This window comes from Tupaia chinensis, unplaced genomic scaffold (assembly GCF_000334495.1).
Source record: "Tupaia chinensis unplaced genomic scaffold, TupChi_1.0 Scaffold000354_1, whole genome shotgun sequence".
NCBI lineage: Eukaryota > Metazoa > Chordata > Mammalia > Scandentia > Tupaiidae > Tupaia > Tupaia belangeri.
This window is the reverse complement of record NW_006159849.1, coordinates 7,009,950-7,029,001: the sequence shown is the minus strand read 5'-3', so window position 1 is coordinate 7,029,001 and position 19,052 is coordinate 7,009,950. Positions and strand designations below refer to the sequence as shown.

General features: G+C 43.1%; 1 protein-coding gene across 2 annotated transcripts in view; it reads right to left on the bottom strand.

Moving 5' to 3' along the window:
- PIP5K1B (phosphatidylinositol-4-phosphate 5-kinase type 1 beta) overlaps positions 1-19,052 on the bottom strand; it is a 360,249-nt gene that overhangs the window by 22,953 nt on the left and 318,244 nt on the right. For both annotated transcript variants that reach the window (XM_006152466.3, XM_014589336.2), the window contains one exon: positions 1,552-1,669. In XM_006152466.3, coding sequence (XP_006152528.1) covers positions 1,552-1,669 — 118 coding nt within the window. The remainder of the gene's footprint in view (positions 1-1,551; positions 1,670-19,052) is intronic.

Sequence of the window (19,052 nt, the reverse complement as noted above, 5' to 3'; positions counted from 1 at the left end):
CTGAGAAAATGTTTGGGCTGAGACCTGAATGAAGTGAGGGAGCAACACAGGATGACTGGGGAAGAGGGCAGAACAGAAACAGCAAATGCCAAGGTCCTGAGGCAGAAACGACGCCTGCAGGAGGAACACTGGAGGCCAGTGTGGCTGGAACAGCATCAGCAGAGAGGCCTGGGAGCAGGAGCGGAGGGCCAGAGAGACGGCGGAGACCAGGCTGTGGAGGGCCTTGAAGACAGCGGATTCTACCCCAGGAGAACTGGGCTGACACTAGAGGGCCTGGCTGAGGAACCACATTTTCGGTGACTAGTATCTTGCCGAAGATACTGGAGGAAGAATGGTGCTAAGTCGGGCAATACAGAGAAGCATGAAATGCAGCCAGGAGGAGCAGGAAGGGCCTGGCGATACGCTGCTCGGAGACCCTCGCCAAGTGCTGTCTATTCCCAAGGCCAGGCTTGAGCATCAACAGTGGCACAGAGAACTGGCTCAGGGTTGGCCTAACTTAAATGAACAGGGGCCAGAGGACGGCACAGTAGTAAAACATGAAGCTGTGAGGCAGACCCGCATGGGAAGGGTGCTGCTCATGCACAGAGACCACCCTGGGTACACATGTGTGCCCGTGTTCGGGGGCTGGCTGAGACCGGAGGCAGATCGCAGTGTCAAGACTCCTGACAGGGGCGCTGTATCTCAGTCTCCTACTCATATCAGAGATAAATAAATAAAATAAAAAGATCTTAAAAAGGAGACAATGTCAAACGGACCCTTTCCCTGCTTGGTATGATTCTGTGCCAGAGTGCAAGGATATAGAGACGTGTGTGCGGGCGTGGGAAATACTCTTGCACAGTTCGGTCCGCCAGGGCAGCTCCCCAGGCAGAATCTAGCAATTTGATTAAGCGGAGATAGACAATGTGACAGGCCCTAAAGGCGCTCGCACACTCCATCGCTTATGATCCTCTAAGCAGCCTTACGAGGCAGGCATGGCAGGCAAATTCCCCTCCTTTGGCACATAGGGACATGCCACCAGAGGTTTCTGTGCAAATCACACAGCTGGGTGGTGACAAACAGGGAGGCAGTCAGCCAAGATTTTCTGGGGTGGATGAGGTTCTTCCCACAATCCGGCTCTGTGCTTCTTAGCCTACTGACTTAGCAAGGGAGCCATACCAGAAGGAAGCCAATTCAAACACAAGGGGGTGCAAGTGAGTCAGAAGAAGACACCAGAAGGAAGCCAATTCAAACACAAGGGGGCGCAAGTGAGTCAAAAGAAAAAACTGCTGGGAGTAACACCAAGAAGCCCTACTTTGCCTTGACATGGGGGGATTTGTTCTTTTGTCATGTGCGGCGATGCAGTATTAACCTAGATATTCTTTTGTGAAATGTTCTACATGAGCTGTGGGGAAACACAGGTTGTGAAAAGATGTACTGTTTGTAGAAGTGACAGGGTACCAATATTTCTTTTAAAACATAGTAAGCACGCCTGGTTTAATTAATTGTTCTTCTGTAAGTCATGACCTGAATCCATTTATAAACCAGAAGAAAGAGAAAGAAACAAAAACTTACTAAATAGACATCAAGCACAGAGGCATTATCATCCTGCGTTTCCAGAGCATTCGGCTCAGTAGTCAGGTAGATGGTCCCCTCTTCCAAGGTAAATGTGGAACTGGAAGGTAACCCTTTACTGGAAAAAAAAAAAAAAAAAGATCAACAATGAGCAAGTGGCCTTCAGAATAAAACAAACACCTCCCCCCCAGTGGAAGTCTTTTTGGTAAAGAATTATTTACTTATTTATTTCCATTTGTTATTATTATTATTTTAAAATTTGACCAGAAAGAGACAGAGAAAGAGAGAGAAAGGGAAAGCAAGAAAGCAAGCTGCCAGGTCTGGGATTCAAACCACGGTTGGCCATGTGGGAGTCTAGTGCCTCAACCACCATGCCACCTGCAGGTCCCCCTCCCAACCCCATTGGGAGTCTTTATGCCACGATCCATGCCTGGTGCGTGGTGTGCTCAGGAAGGCCCTGGGATACAAACTCAAGCTCCTCCCATACAGGTCCAGTTGTATTTCTGCTCCACCCACGCCTGGCCCTGGATCTTATTAAACACAGTTCATTTATATTCCTCCTGATTATAAAAGACATGATGAGAAAGCTGCAAAAATACAGATCAGTAGCAGGAGGAAAGCAGTGGTTGGGGAGCTTCCAAATGTCTTCCATTTGGTGAAATGTGGGAATGCAGAAATGAAAGGATCAGAGTTGCCTCACTTTTCATTTGATACTTTTTTTTTTTTCCCCAAATTATGGACACGGTAAAAAAATAAAAAGTCTTCTGGCTTTTCAAAAACCTAAGATTGGTTAGGCAAGATGGGAAACAGCATCTGTTCTGATGGGCTTTACAAAGTAGAGTGAATATAGCCTCTTCCCTTCAAGCTGTTGACTGTGTATCATAAACCCTCAGATTTCTAGGGCTAAGGGAACCATCAGCTTCCAAGGACTGCCGCCTTCAGAGACATCGGGAGGCAATAAAGGTTGCACAGGCTATTTTCTGGATCAGAAACAAGGACAGAGTAACAGGCTTTCACTGGCTTTTGACTTTTCAACTGTGAAGATGCCATTCACTCCTCTCATGAGTTTAAAATAATCCTGCCTGGCCGAGCCTGGTGAAAATGATAAATTCTTCATCTACTTAAACATCAAAGCAAGAAACAAGATGGTTAGAAAATTTGCAGTTGTGGTATGACTTTTGATCTTTATTCCTTTTTTTGGTGTCACATAGTATATAATTGAAAAAATCTCCAGTGACCTGTGGGCTGTGTTGTAAACATATAGTCTATCTGATGAAGTTCAAAAAACTAAGCTTTCTTCCTTCTTATCTGAGATTTTACTCACTATTTATACTTATTTTCTTCCTAAGATTAAGTTTTCTTTCATACACACACACACATATATATATAGCCAAGAATAAGAACATTCTTTTTAAAATTTCTATGTACAGATATATTTATTTGGAAAAATTTAAAACTCACAGAAGAGTGGCAAGAATACTAAGTAGAATTCTAGGATACCCTTCACTCAGATTCACCAACTGATATTATTCAACTACATTTGTTTATTCCTCTATAAACACTAGTATTTTTTCTGAACCATTTGATGAGAGTAAGTTACATACAGGTTTACCCCTAAACCCATCAGTCTGATTTTCTTAGGACAAGAACATACTTTTATATAATACAGTTCAATGAACAACTTAGAGTGATATAATACTCTAATATAATCCATGGCCCATTTTAATTTGTAAATGACACTACATGTGCTAGTCTAAAATATTGCACAAAATAACCCTCTTCTTTTTCCTGTCCTCTTGTGATCCGAACTTCTTCTCCCTAGAAGCAAACCCATTTTGGAAGTATTTTTCAATCTAATATTTACATTTAATTTTGGAAGTCACAAGTAAGTCAGTGGCATGATTGAGACAAAATTAGGAAGATAAAAATTAGAATGTTTTTGGGATTTAAGAGACACATTTATCAATGATTTTTAACTTAAAATACAATATGATTACAGATAAAAGAAATACCAGATTTTCTCAGTATGATACGGTTAAAATTTGGTAAAATCTGGGGCTGGCAGGTGGCATGGTGGTTAAGGGCACTGGACTCCCATGTGGCTGACCATGCTTCAAGTCCTGGACCTGGAGGCTTTCTCTCTCTAGTACATACATCCCCTGTCCCTCTCTAATCAAATTTAAATAAATAAATAAAGTTAAATAAAACTCTTTAAAAACATTGGTAAAATCAAATAGGTATTTTTATTAAAAAAAACCCCTTTGTTATTTACACTGTTCTTTACACATATTGGAATAATTTCCTATTTTAATAAGTAGAATATTTTGAGCCTCATTAAATTTGGGGGACAAAGAGAAGGCTCATAGAAACCTGAGTTCAGATTACATAAAGACTTTCATATCTTTTTTTTTTTTTTTTGCAGAGGTTTTCACTATAGGACGCGTGTGCTCACTAGACAGACAGAGAGATAAAAAGTGAGAAATCACCCCCCTCTGGGGGGATGGCCACGCCGCAATCCCTTCTCTTCCATTCTCCTCTCAGGATCTTGGGCACGCACGCACACGTGCCCGGCGTGAGTTTCAAGCCACTGGGTCTGGGACACGAACCGCGGTCGACTACATGGGAGTCCAGCGATATAGCCATTACGCTAACTGCTGGTCCCAAGACTTTTATGTCTTAACAAAAAGGCAAATAACCCAAGTAAAAAAATGGGCAAAGGGCTGATCAGATATTTCTCCAAAGGATATATATGAATGACTAATAAGCCGATGAAAAGATACTCAACATACTCAACATCAATAGTCATCAAGAAAATGCAAATAAAACTACAATAAACTTCACATAAACTAAGATGGTTATAATAAAAAATAACAAGTGTTGGAGAGGAGGTTGAGACACTTAAAGCCCTCATAGGTTGCTGATGAAAATATAAATGGTACAGCCATGGAAAATTGGTAGGTCTTCAAAACCAGGGGTCCCTAGTCTCTGAGCCATGGACTCAGGCCAATGGTCTGTGGCCTGTTAGGAGTCAGGCAGCACAGCAGGAGGTAAGGGGCAGGTGGGTGAGTGACTCTCCATCTGTATTTACAGCCACTCCCCATCACTAATTTCCACCTGAGCTCTTCCTGCAGATCAATGGCAGTGTTTGATTCTCATAGGAACAAGTGTTGTACTGTGTACTGTGCATGTGAGGAATCTAGGCTGTGAGCTCCTTATGAGAATCTAATGGCTGATGATCTGAGGTGGTGCTGAGGCAGTGAATTAGTGCTGGGGAGTGGCTGCAAAAGCTGATCAACATTAGCAGAGAGGTTTGACTGCACAGAGACCAGAATAAATCAGCTGCTCGCAGACTCATATCAAAACCCTTACAATGAGTGGCAAGTAACAATTAAGCTGCACCTGGTGGCAGGCTTTGGCGTGGCAAGAGAGTTGACATATTTCAATAGTACGGCTGCATTTGGTCGAAGGTTTTAAGTCAGAATCTAGTCATCTGCTCCCCTACCTCCCCATGCTGCCCCAGTCCATGGAAAAACCGTCTTCCATGACACTGGTCTCTGGTACGAAAAGGTTGGGAAGGCTGCTCAAAACCATACACCCAGCAATTCTACTCCTAGGCATACACTCAAGAAAAATGAAAACATGCCCACACAAACTCTTGTACTTGAATATTCATAGCAGCAAAATTCTTAACAGCTGAAAAGTAGAAATAACCCCAATGTCCACAAACTGATGAATGGATAATTCATTCATAAAATGGAGTATTATTTGGCAATAAAAAGAATGAAGAACTGATCCATGCCACACAGGGGTGAACCTTGAAAACACTGGACTAAATCAAAGAAGCCAGTCTTAAAGACACATGTGATATTCATAACAGCTGAATGCATGCAAAATCTAACGTATGCACAACCTCCAGAATAGGCAAATTTGTTGAGACAGAAAGCAGATTAATGATTGTGGGGGTTGAGGGGAGGTAGACAGGGAGGGGATAGAGAGTGACAGCGAATATGGGTGTGGAGTTTCTTTTTAGAATATTGAAAATGCTCCAAAATTAGATTTTGGTGATAATTATATAAGTGTGTGAATAAAAAAAAAAAAAGCAAAACCCTCACTGAACTGTATACTTTAAGTGGATGACTTTTATGATATATTTAAAACAAACAAACAAAAAGGGGCTCAAGAGGTATGTAGGGTCATGATTCTAACATTGATCTCCTGATCCACAGTATTGGAATTCTCAGGAAATTTTATGCAATATATGTTTTAGGTCATGTACACTGTTTGGATAAATCCATGATCTACCCGCTAGCTATTCAAATACATTTCTTAAAAAAAATTTTTTTTTGTTAATTTATTTGAAGGTTTCTGACACAGGGTGTATGTGCTTTCTGGAGAGACAATGAAAGGGAAGGTGAGAAATGGGGTGAGACCATGCCACTATCCCTTCTTCTGCATTCTCCTCTTGGGATTTTGGGCACACACACACGTGCTCTGCGTGTTTCAAGCCACCACATCCAGAACTCAAACCTTGGTCAGCCATGTGGCAGTCCAGTGCCTGAACACCATGGCGCCTGTTGGCCTCTACATTTCCTTTTTTTATAATAGAGAGAAAAAATGACAGCTGTCCTGACAACACGAGTTGGGTTCGGAGGTTTCAAGCCCTGAGGTGAAGGGGCCATGAGTACAGGCCCATGGAACCCTAGGGACCATGGGTGATGTCCCAGGGCAGTGCTGAGACCTTCACGCTGGAAGACATCCAGCCCAGAGGTTATACCCTCCTGGCCCACAAACCCCGTCTGGCTGGAAGAAATGTATTTTGAAGAAGAGTTTTTTAATTATTGTCAAACTAAGAAACAGGAAATTCCCACAAAAACCTAGTTTTCCACAGCTTCTTTTGAGAAACCAGAAGAGCTGCCCGTCCTAAGCCCCAGCTCTCAGTAGCGATGAGACTGCAGCCGCTGCCTCCTTTAACAGGGCATGTCCTCTATGTCCTCTGCATCACTCCCAGTTCCTGGCCACGCTCTTCTGCCTCACCCCAGGCCCTTTCACTCATTCGAGCAATTTCTCAGTACGTTGTCCCCCCACATCTTTACTTTGAGGGGGAAGCCCAGGAGGACTCAGTGACTTGCCGAGGGTTCCACGGTAGTTGAACAGAGGTAGGCTCTGAACTGATTTTGATTACCTACCTTTTCTACAGTCCCCTCTGCTGAAATTTTAGGAATTTGCCATGGCAGAACCAAGGGAGCTCAGGCAAATGTGCCTAGGAGCTGGCAAATTAATCATAAGATCATCAACAACAACAACAACAACAAAAGTATATTATGCTTGCTGTGAGTTGTGGAAATCTTTATTTTATTTATTTATTTATTTTTTGAAGAGTAACTATATAAACAGATTTTGGGAAAAGCAAGGAAGCAAATGTTTTGCAAAGCTAAAGAATAATAGTGGGGGCTAGCAGGTGGCATAGTAGTTAAGGCAATGGACTCTCACATGGTCAACCATGGTTTGAGTCCCAACCTGGTAGCTTGAAACTCACACTAGGTGCATGTGCATGTGTGTCCAAAATCCTGAAAAGAGAATGGAGAAGGGATTGCAGTATGGCCATCTTCCTGGGAGGTAAGGGGTAAGTTCTTGTTTTCTGTTTCTCTGTCTCTGGCAAGCTTATGTACCCTATAGTAAAAAATCTCTCTCTCTCTCAAAAATCAAAAAAAAAAAAAGAAGGAAGAAAGAAAGAATTAGTGGATATTAATATTTAACAAAAAGGATAAAGCTTTTTAAGCTTCCAACAGTTTAATATTTAAACAAAATTATATATTAAAGAACTTGGTAAAATATTAGGTTGTTGGAAAAGTCATGACATATTTTAAATACACCATGACGTTTCCAACACCTCAATACATAGCCCTATATAAACAATCAGCCGTTTATACAGTGAAGTACCATGCCCTGCATTCTGAATCGTCTTACTGTCTGGGCATTGAAAACAAGCTGTATAAGCCATTAATGAAACTTTGTTATCCTCAGGAGGCAGTCTGCACTGAGTGAGACCAAAGTACATGCCACTTCCTAAGAGCCTTAGATTAGATGCTATCTACCACTCCAGAAAGGATGACAGTACATCTTAGGGAAACTGAAACCGAAGCGGATAAAGCCTCAACAAGCAGAGCGCGGCCTTTGGACTCAGACGGATTTGGCTTTGAATTCTGGCTCTTCCACTTTGTTGTGTGAGACCAGATAAATGTCTTAAGCCTCTCAGCTCCATTTTCCCATTTGTAAAATGAGAACCCCAAACAAGTCATGCTGTTGGAGTGACTGGTGATAATGAATAGCTATGCACTGCATATGATCTGTCATATATATTTATCCAGCATCCATCGACGCACACTGTATTCCAGGAGCGAGGCTAGAGCAGAGAGAAAATAAACAACCTGCTCTGCCTCATGCGGCTTACAGAGGGTTAAGGAAGGTAGACCATGAGATAAATGCTTAAAATGTATATTATATGAAGGAGTCAAAGAATTCATTGAAAATGTGTATCATTGAAAAACTATGCATGTATTGAAAAAATATTTGCACTGAAATAAATTTGTATTTTAATTCCATTTTTTCCACGAACCTTTTGAAGTCCCCTTGTATTGGTCAAAATGCAAAAGAGAAAATGAAAGCACAGAAAAGAGGAAGTGAGTGAGGGCCTGAGGCCAGCTCCAAACAGAAAGGTCTCCTTACTCTGCCCTCAGTTTTGAGGGTCTCCGGTGAGAGTCAGATACCCCACAGGACACGTATCAAGCCCTGCAAAGTGTCCCACTGAAACCCTTTTGCTGGGCTGGGACAGACACTTCTATTTACCAGTGGCCCTCCCCAAACGGCATGGTGATTAAGGAGCTGGACTTCCACATGGTGGACCACGATTTGAGTCCTGAACCTGGTCACTTACTGTCTCACTTTCCGTCTCTTTCTCTGTCTCTCTCTGGTAAGTGCACATGGCCAGTAGCAAACTTAGAAAAATAATGATAAATAAAATTAGATAAATAACTCTTTTTTTTTTTTGAGAAGTTTTTGCTATACGGTGCGTGTGCTCGCCAGAAAGACACAGAGAGACAGACAGCGAGAAATCACCCCCTGGGGAATGGCCACAATCCCTTCTCCTCCATTCTCCTCTCAGGATCTTGGGCACGCACGCACATGCGCCTGGCTTGAGTTTAAACCACTGGGTCTGGGACTCGAACTGTGGTCAGCTACATGGGAGTCCAGAGACATAGCCATTACGCCAACTGCTGGTCCTGAGATAAATCATTATTTAAAATAAAACAAAGATCACATTCTAACTGCAAACTTCTTTTGGTCTCTCTAGTCTCTTTTAAAGCCCGGAGGTAGGTGATCAGGTAAGGGTTGCGGAACTGGTTTTGACCACATCCTTTGCAGGTGCTACAGTCGCACACCTTCAGCCTCAGCTGAAACTGACACTAAAAATAATTCAGTTTTTCATTGTTATTTTTAGCAAAGAGAGATTAGTAAAGGTCACATGCATTACTGAGGATAAAGTATCTTTCTAATCAAGAAATGCTTCACAGAGAACACAAAGTGTTATTTGGGCTCAGGAATCTTTATACTATATGCATGAATATGCATGTGTACGTTACTTAAAAATATTAATGAAATGTACTTATTAAGAGAGTAAGGAAAAAACAATAGGCCATCCAATTTAAATAAATCATTATTTATTTATTTAGAGGTTTTTGCTATAGGGCGTGTGCGCTCCTCAGACAGAGAGACAGAGAGAGTAAGCGAGAAATCACCCCCCAGGGGGGATGGCCATGTCGCAATCCCTTCTCCTCCATTCTCCTCTCAGGATCTTGGGCATGCACGCACACGTGCCCAGCGTGAGTTTTAAGCCACCGGGTCTGGGACGCGAACTGCGGTCGACTACATGGGAGTCCAGCGACATAGGCATTACGCTAACTGCTGGTCCCAATAAATCATTTTATAGCAAATTTTACCTCCCTTAAAGAGGCTTCAAATATTTATAATAAGGAAGAAATGTTCTAAAAAGGATTTTCACTTAAATATCTTTGCCGCAGATTAATTTTAAGTTTATTTCTCTTCAATCTGACACTGGGCAACGTTTTTCCTATGGCCCTGTTTTCTTAACATACTATTGCTTTCCTGGGTACCAGCCTATTTAGAATTAGTTCTAATTTCTCCGGCTGAGAATTTCCCAGGTTCCTTTAGAGGCCACTTACAAATGAGGATATCTCTTGGGAGAAATGCCCTCAAAATCCAGCAGTGGGGTCAGAGTGCACACCGTTCCTTGGACTTGCAGCTTGGGAAAACATTTCTAGAAGCAACATTACGTGACCGGGTTTAAGAGTCTGGCTGCCTGCCTTGTTCTGCACCATCAAGTTTTGCCACAATTCCCTGAATTCAGACTGTCTGCAGGCCTGATTACACCTAATTTACAACAAGCCACACAGGAAACTGTTAATCTACTCAGTTCTGTTCTTCCCTTGCAAAAGCACAGAAACTGCCAACACCCTTCCCTGTTCTGTGCTGTGTCCCCCAACTCCAGTCCCCTACCCTATGTCCACACAAGTTCACAAGCCTCCCAGGTAAATGCAGTACCGCAGGAGGGCCTTCACATTCTCACTCTCCAAGAGCGTCTGAGGTCAGGCCTCTCTGTCATTTACAAAAATGTTTCTTTCAGTTACCAGCAGCATTAGCTTGGCTTCACTGGCAAGCATTAGTTTGGCTGGGCTGTTGAAAGCAGTCGCGGATCATTTTATAGCCTGGAACAGTCTGATTGCTGTTTGCAGACCTAATGAGTGTTTTACAGCTAATTCTCATGGGGGCATTTGTTCAAAGAACATATGGTACTAGGCACAGCATTTCTGTCTTTTAAAAGTCATCCTCTCACTGTCTCAATTTTTAAAATCAAATCAACACCATCGTAATATCGTACATGATACAGAGATTTACAATGAAAAGCAGCAACTTCCTGCCCCATCCCCACCTCCGTTCATTTCCCCAGCAAAAGCTCCTTTTCGGATTTCCCTTTAGCTCTTCTGGCGATTTCCTTCATATCTTTTGATGAGTCAGGGAATAAAATATATTCTCAACCTAAGGTGGCATCTATCAATTCGTTATGAAGGACATTTTTCTTCTCCTAATATTTGCTATTTATATTTTATTTTGTGACTGAATAACATACTTGTAAACTTTTTCTTTTTTTAAAGAATTATCTATTTAATTTGCTATAGAGGATGTGTGCTCATCAGAGACAGAGAGAGCAAGTGAGAGTGAAAGCAAGCGGGGAGGGAAGGTGAGTGAGAAAGCAAGAGGCCAGGTTTGGGCCTCGGGTGAGTGAGAAAGCAAGAGGCCAGGTTTGGGACTCGAATGTGGTCGGCCATGTGGGAGTCCAGCACCTTAATCACTGCGCCACCTGCTGGTCCTGTATACGTAGTAAACTTTTATAAAGTTTATTGATTTTTTTGCACGGATGGAGATATTAGGTCCCCCAATAGGATTCCCCATCACAAGCCACCTCTAGCCTCAGCTGGCCAGGATCCCAGTCACATACATGTGTGAGGAAAGACTGCAGGGAGCCCGCAGGATACAAGCCCAAGACCTTCGCCAGTGGCTTCAGCATTGTGGAGTGCTGAGTCACTGCAGTGCCACCACTACTGGCCAACAACCTGTTTTACTCCATCGATCATACAGCATATATTTTTTAAAAAAGAATTATTTATTTCACTTTATTTATTATTATTTAAAATTTGCTCTTTTTAAAAAAGACTCACCAGAGAGAGAGAGAGAGAGAGAGAGAGAGAGGAAAAATGAGAAAGCAAGGCACCAGGACTTGAACCGTGGTCAGCCATATAGGAGTCCACCTAAACCACCACACCACCTGCTGATGCCCACACCATACATTCTTTAACTTTGTACACTATTTCATCTTTGTCCCTGCTTTCCCCTCTCACTTGGTATTAGATGCTCTTTAAAAAAAAGTTCCTCTCTACTTTGTCATGGCTGTTCACATTCATATTCTTTCCTGCAGCTACAACCAAATTTTTCCTGCTTTGTCCATAGACTGGCTCTAAAATTATAAAATCAGTACATAGAATTCATATGATTATGTTTATGTACATACTATTTACTGCCTGGCCAACAGCAAGTTAGGGTTACAGTTCCCTTCTAGGTTCAAAGTCATGATTGCTGGACCACACAAAGAAAAAGGTCCTTGACATCAAGCTGAAATGGAATCTCTCTCCTCTGTGTGTATTTCTTTTTGGAGAGGTTTTTGCTACAGGGCACATGTGCTCGCCAGAAAGACAGAGAGAGACAGAGAGACAGAAAGCGAGAAATCACCCCCCAGGGGGGATGGCCGCACCGCAATTCTTTCTCCTCCATTCTCCTCTCAGGATCTTGGGCACGCACGCACACGCGCCCAGCATGAATTTAAGCCACCAGGTCCAGGACTAGAACCGCGGTCGACTACATGGGAGTCCAGTGACATAGTCATAACGCTAACTGCTGGTCCCTCTCTGTGTGTATTTTTTTTTAAAGTCATGCCACATTTTAGGCTGTTTCTTGTTAGGAGGTTTTTGCCTTTCAGAAAGCGACTGCTTTTGGGAGGCAGGCCTGGGACCTAGAGAGTGCCTGGATGAAGAGCAGAGGCCTTAGTGCAAATTCCCCTTCTCTGATTATTGGTTATAATGCTGCACACGTCATGATGCTGAGCATCTGGCTCCTCATCTGTGAATGGGAATGACAGTTCCTGCCCAGCCTCTTCGCAGGGCCATGGAAGCACCGAGTCGATCATGTGAGTGAAAGAAAGGGCAAGAGAAGGCACAGCTTTTCTGGATAAGTAAACAGGAGGCTCACCATGATATTTACCTTAGGGACTGCCTGTTCCCGGGGGGCTTTGCTGAGGTCTGTTTGCACAGACAGATTTATTACAAGACCTTGGAAAAAATTCCTTTTCTGCTATTCTTAATTTAGCTACCAGAACATTAACTGGATAACAAATGTAGACAGAAAAACTACTTGTAAAGAAAATCCACAAATACAGCTTGGCCTCCCTCAATGGGTACAACTTGTTCATTCCAAGAGCCACATTGTACTGAGGGGCAGGCCCATTCTAGCATGACCCAGGCACTTCTGAAGCGATGGTCAAACATACATCACATACCCCACTTGGAAAACTCACCTTTAGTTGGTGGGTGGTGGGTGGAGGTTTCTTACTACAGGGACTGGAAATTCTCAAGCACTGGCAACTAGAACTTGGTCTTAGTCTGCTAGCAGAAATACCGAAGACTGGGCAATTTATAAAGAATGGAAGTTTAGTTGGCTTATGATTTGGTGTCTGGAAAGCCCAAAGGCATGGGGCCAACATCAGAGCAACCTCTGGCACTACATCACAGCATCGCTGACATGAAGAGGGATGGTGGGCACGTGTGGAGAGAGAGACCTGGAGGCGGCCATATTTGTTTCATGATAACCTGCTCGACTGAAATGAACTCCTTCTCATGAGAGCTAGAACCGGTCTCCAGTATTAATCCATTCCTGAGGGTGATACCTCTGTGACCCAAACACTGCCCACTGGGTCTCACCTCTTCCAGGTTTCACCACTTCCTAACACGATTACACTGGGGATGGAACCTTAGATGGACAAACTGTTATCAAAATCACAGGAAGTGCCTGTATGCAACCTGGGTAGTGTCTACATGCGCTCATTTCATGCCTCTGCCAGGATGGAGCACTTCTATCACACTGAGCTCCTCAGCTGAGCGTGTGTACAAATCTATAGGACTCCTCAACACAGATCCAGGGGAGTGGGACGTCCTTGATCCTGGTCACTGTGTCAGACTGCTTAGCTCCCCACCCATCTACCCTGCTACATGGGCGGCTTACAGAGAGACCTGCTGGGTTCTGCCTTTCTCCTTTTAAGCCATGAGCATGGCTGTGGCTCACCCACTCTTGTACTTTCACTATTTTTAAACTAGGAGATTGCCTGATTCTAACAAAGGCAAGCAGAGCAGCAGGCTCTCTTTGGTACGGACTGATGGCTGCCACATGGCCTCTGTGCTTGAGCTTAACTTGCCTTTCTTCCCAGAGTAAGTGAAAGCCTCAGGCAAGAAGCCTGCTGCAGATAACACGAAAAGCAACACATTGAACCCAAAGGCAAAAAGAGAACCAAACAGCATGTTCCATGTCTATTCTGGGCTGGGCAGCCGCGGTTGCTCAGGGAGCTGGGGACAACTGAGCTCTTGTCACCAGCAGCCTCGGAAACAAGCAGAAGCCCTTCCCTGACTGTGAGGGGAGTGTGTGTCCATGTGTGTGGTGGCTAGAGGGAGAAACCTCTTTGAAAAGGAATCCGTGGCCAAGCTCAAGGATCCATTGCTTCATGGATCTCTGCAAGGTTTATTTCTCTTTCCAAAATTAGACCCTGACACACACCCCGTCCCCCTGCATTTAAAGCTCATAGTCATCATTGTCTGTGATGTTTATTTTTACTGTGATAATTACATCACACATGGTTTCATTTAATCATAAAGACAACTCTGTAGGTAGGTCTATTGCTATTAGTTTTGGACATATGAATATTAGGGTTAACTTCTCTAACCATAGATGTCTTGATGATCTGATTTAATCAAAAGGAGAAGGAATAGATATTAAAAGGAAACAAAAGAAACCCCTGATAGTCCCATCCCTTAACATACACAAATGTTAACTTGATATAAATCATTGACTAAATGTAAAAGGTAAAACTAAAACTTCTGGGGAACCAGCAGTTAGCGTAATGGCTATGTCGCTGGACTCCCACGTAGTCGACCGCGGTTCGTGTCCCGGACCCGGTGGCTTAAATCTCACGCTGGGCGCGTGTGCGTGCGTGCCCAAGATCCCGAGAGGAGAATGGAGGAGAAGGGATTGTGGCGTGACCATCCCCCCTGGGGGGTGATAAAAAAAAAAAAAAAAAAAAAGGTAAAACTAAAACTTCTCACAAAAAGCAAAGAATATCTCCATGATCTGGGGATCATGACTACTGAGGGGCAGAAGGGAATTTTCTGGTGGGGTTGGAGAATGCTTTTTTTTTTTTTTTTTAAAAAGGTTTTTGCAATAAGGCTCACGTGCTCACTGGAGAGAGAGAGACAGAGACAGAGACAGAGACAGAGAGACACATAGAGAGGGTAAGTGAGAAATCATCCCCTAGGGGGATGAACATGCCACAATCCTTTCTCTTCCATTCTCCTCCTGGGATTTTGATCATGCACACACACGCTCCCAGTGGGAGTTTCAAGCTCCTAGGACTGGGACTCAGACCAAGGTAAGCCATGTGAGAGTCCACCATTTTTTCTAAGAATTATTTTATTTAACTTTATTTGTTATTATTATTTTCCAGTTTTATCAGAGATAGGTGGAGAGAGAAAGAGGGAAAGTGAGAAAGCAAGCCACCAGGTCTGGGACTTGAAATGTGGCTGGCCATGTGGGAGTCCAGTGCCCTCAACTACCATACCACCTGGCAGCCCCAGAAGTCCAGCATTTTAACCAATACGCCATCTGCTGGACCCCAAAATGCTTTTTATCTTGATTTGTGTGATGGTTATTTGGATACATATGTGTCAAAATGCATGGAAGAGGGGTGGCAGGTGGTATGGTGGTTAAAGGTGCTGGATTCCCACATGGCTGACTATAGTTAGAGTCCTGGACCTGGCAGCTTGCTTTCTCACTTTCCCTCTTTGTCCTCTGTCTCACTCTGTTCAAATTAAAATAGTAATAATAAAGTTAAATTTAAAAAAAATCATGGAACTATATACTTAGGATCTTCGAATTTTTTCTTCAATATTGAACTATTAGCATAAGAATCATTATGTGCTGGGACTAGCAGGTGGCGTAGTGGTTAAGGTGCTATACTCCCATATGCCTGACTGCAGTTCGAGTCTTAGACCCAGCAGCTTGAAATCCACAGAGGACACGTGTGTGTGTGTGTGTGTGTGTGTGTGTGTGTGTGTCCGAGTTCCAGAGAGGAGTATGGGGGAGTCCAAGTTCCTGAGAGGAGAATGGAGGAGAAAGGATTGTTGGCATGGCCATCCACTCCCTGGGCGAGGGGATCATTTCTCACTTTCTCTCTCTCCAGCTCTCTCTGTCTTAAAAGTGAGCACATGTATCCTACAACAAAAAATCTCTCCAAAACAAAAAAGAAACAAACAAACAAAAACCAGTTTGTGCTTTTCTACTTACAAAACTTTCACTCACTCAAAGGTATGTTGAATGCCTGCTTCATTCCCAGCACTGTGCTAAAAGCAGAAAGTCACCTGGGAAGTGGTTCAGACATGGTCAGGTCAATAACTTAGGGAGCCTTCAAAGATGGGCCAACAACCTGTGTCTGTTGATAAATTGATAGAGAAAAACTGGTGTGTGTATACACACATACATACAATGGAATATCATTCAGCCTTATAAAAGGATATTCTGAAATTTGTGACAACATGGGTGAATCTGTGGAAATCATGCTAAATGAAGTAAACTAGTCACACAAAAGCAAATATTGCCTGATTTCATTATGTAAGGGCATTTAAGAAAGTTCACAGAAAAAAATAAAGTTAGGTATGAACTTATCTTGGTGAAAAAAATTTCTTTTTTTTTTTTTTTGAGAGTTTTTCGCAATATGGCATGTGTGCCTGCCAGAAAGACAGAGAGAGAGAGACAGAAAGCAAGAAGTCACCCCCCAGGGGGGATGGCCATGCTGCAGTCCCTTCTCCTCCATTCTCCTCTGGGGATCTTGGGCATGCATGCATATGCGCCCGGTGTGTGTTTAAGTCACCAGGTCCGGGACTCGAACAGCAGTCGACTACATGGGAGTCCAGTGACATAGCCATTACGCCAACTGCTGGTTCTTTGGTGCAAAAATTTTTGAAATTCATATATAATTTTTTCATAATATGTACTTCTATGAACTTTTAAAAACATTTTTTAGAATTATTTTTATTTATTTAATTTGTTATTATTATTATTTTTTTAATTTAACCAGAGAGAGAGAGAGAGAGAGAGAGAAAGGGAAAGCGAGAAAGTAAGTCACCAGGTCTGGGACTTGAACTGCAGTTGGCCATGTGGGAATCCAGTGCCCTTAACCAGCATGCCATCTGCCAGCCCCTCTAGGAACTCTTTGAAGCTTCCTCATAATTGGAATCTAAAAAAGTTAAACTCATAAACGCAGAGACTAGAGCAGCGATTCCCATGTGCTGGGTGGGAAGGCATATGGGAATATGCTGGTCAAAGGGCACAATCAGTTATGCAACGTGAATAAATCCAGGAGGTATAATATACAATATTGCCACTGTTGTTCATAATACCATATTGCATACTTGAGATTTGCTATAAGAGTTGATCTTAAGTGTCTTCACACGAATCACATAAGGTGACATCTATGTTAACTAGCTTGATTGTGGTATATTTATATGTGGAATCCCTAGCTCCCAGTACCTCAGAATGTGATCGTACTTGAGAATAGGCTCATTGCAGGCAGAATTTAGGGTAACATAGACGTGGCGTAAGATGAGTGCTACTCCAGTATGACTGCTGACCTTATAAAGAGGGGAAATCTGCACACAAAGACACACACACACAGAGAACGCTGGATAAAGATAAAGGCAATGGTCTCCAAGCCGAGTCATGCAAAGATTGTCAACACCCCGCCAGGAGCCAGGGGAGGGAGGTTGGACACATGCTCCCTTTACAGTCTTCAGCGGGAGCCCACCTGCTGACACTCTGATAGGGACTTCAGCCTTCAGAGTTGTGAGACAATCAATGTCTATTACTTAAGCCACCAAATTTGTGGTACCACTCTATCTGGCCTTTAGGTTGTACTAGGAATCAAACCCAGGCCTCCCAGGTGGTCTCTGTCAGCGGAGCACATCATCTTAGCGTGCCATCATGGCTGGGCCAAGCCTTTATTACTGACCAGGAATCTTTAGATAGAACTTGTGTCTTAGATTTCAGATTTTACTCAGGTACATACCATGTCAATGTGCTAAAAATGCACAGGGTTAGGGCCAGCAGGTGGTTTGACAGTTGAGGTGGCTGAATTCCACATGGCTGACTGACTGGTTCAAGTCCTGGACTCAGCAGCTTGCAGATCATGCTGGGTGCATGTGTGTACGTGCCCAATATTCCAAGAGGAGAGGGATTGCTTCATGGCCATCCTTTTTCCACCCCTTCCCCACCTGGGTGGGGGTGTGATTTCTCACTTTTCCTCTCTATTTCTCTCTCTGTCTTTCTGGCAAATGCATGAGCCCTATAGTAAAAAATTAAGAAAACAAACTGCACAGGGTTACAATGATTACCCTTATCATATAACTGATATCATTTACTCAAAATTCAAATCACTATTAAGTTTGCAGAAGCTGCTGGAGAAAAATTATGTAAGAACAGATTAGAAAGGCAGTTTTGCTTTCACAGATGTCTATTGTAATTATAACTGTGCAGATCTACTGGAAAACCACAAGCAACATTGATTTCTAGTGTGCTTGCTAGCTTCAAAGAGGTGCAGAGTGACAGGAAGGTTTCTCATACATGGCAAGGCCAACATTAAACTAATTACAAGCGCTGACTTAAATAATTGGAAAATGTTACAGAAGCTACTGGTCTTTGCCATACAGGTCAATACCTCGCCCTGAGTTAATAGGAACGTAAACAGATTAGGGGTAGATAAGTGGGGCAGAGCCCCAGTGGGCCAAGAAATGGAGGTGCCTGGCTGAGTACCCCCGGCTAAGATGATTTGGGAGGGAGATGGTAGTGAGGTCTCTGGGGAGAACAACTGGGACTTATTCTAGTTTCTAAATTACGGTTCAGCTTAATAATCTTCAGTAGTAACCCTTTCATACACTGAAAATGTACCTATAAGTTAAAGATCAAAACTAGTACAGGAGCCAGCAAGTGGTGTAGTGGTTAAGGTGCTGGACTCCCACATAGTGGACCGCCGTTCGAGTCCCAGACCTGGTGGCTTGAAACTCACGCTGGGAGTCCGAGTGTGCCCCAAATCCCAAGAGGAGAATGGAGAAGGGATTGCAGTGTGGCCATCCCTCCTGGGGGGTGATTTCTTACTTTCTGTCTCTCCGGTGAACACACAAGCCCTATAGCAAAAATCTCTCCAAAAACAACAACAATAACAAAAAAAACAAACCAAACTAGGTACATTAGAATCAAATGCCAGGGCTGGCAGGTGGCATGGTGGTTAAAGGCACTGGATTCCCACATGGCCAACTGTGGTTCGAGTCCTGGATCTGGTGGCTTGCTTTCTCCTTTTCACTTTTTCTCTCTCTCTGTCTCTCTCGGGTCAAATTAAAAAATGATAACAAATGGAATTAAATAAATAATTCTTAAAATAAAAAGAATCAATGTCAAGTATAATCTCATTGCTTAAATTGTGTTTCTCACACTTAAATGTGAGTATGGATGACAGGCCTAGGTGGCTTCATTTTTTTTTTTTTTTTTGGAGGGGTTTTTTG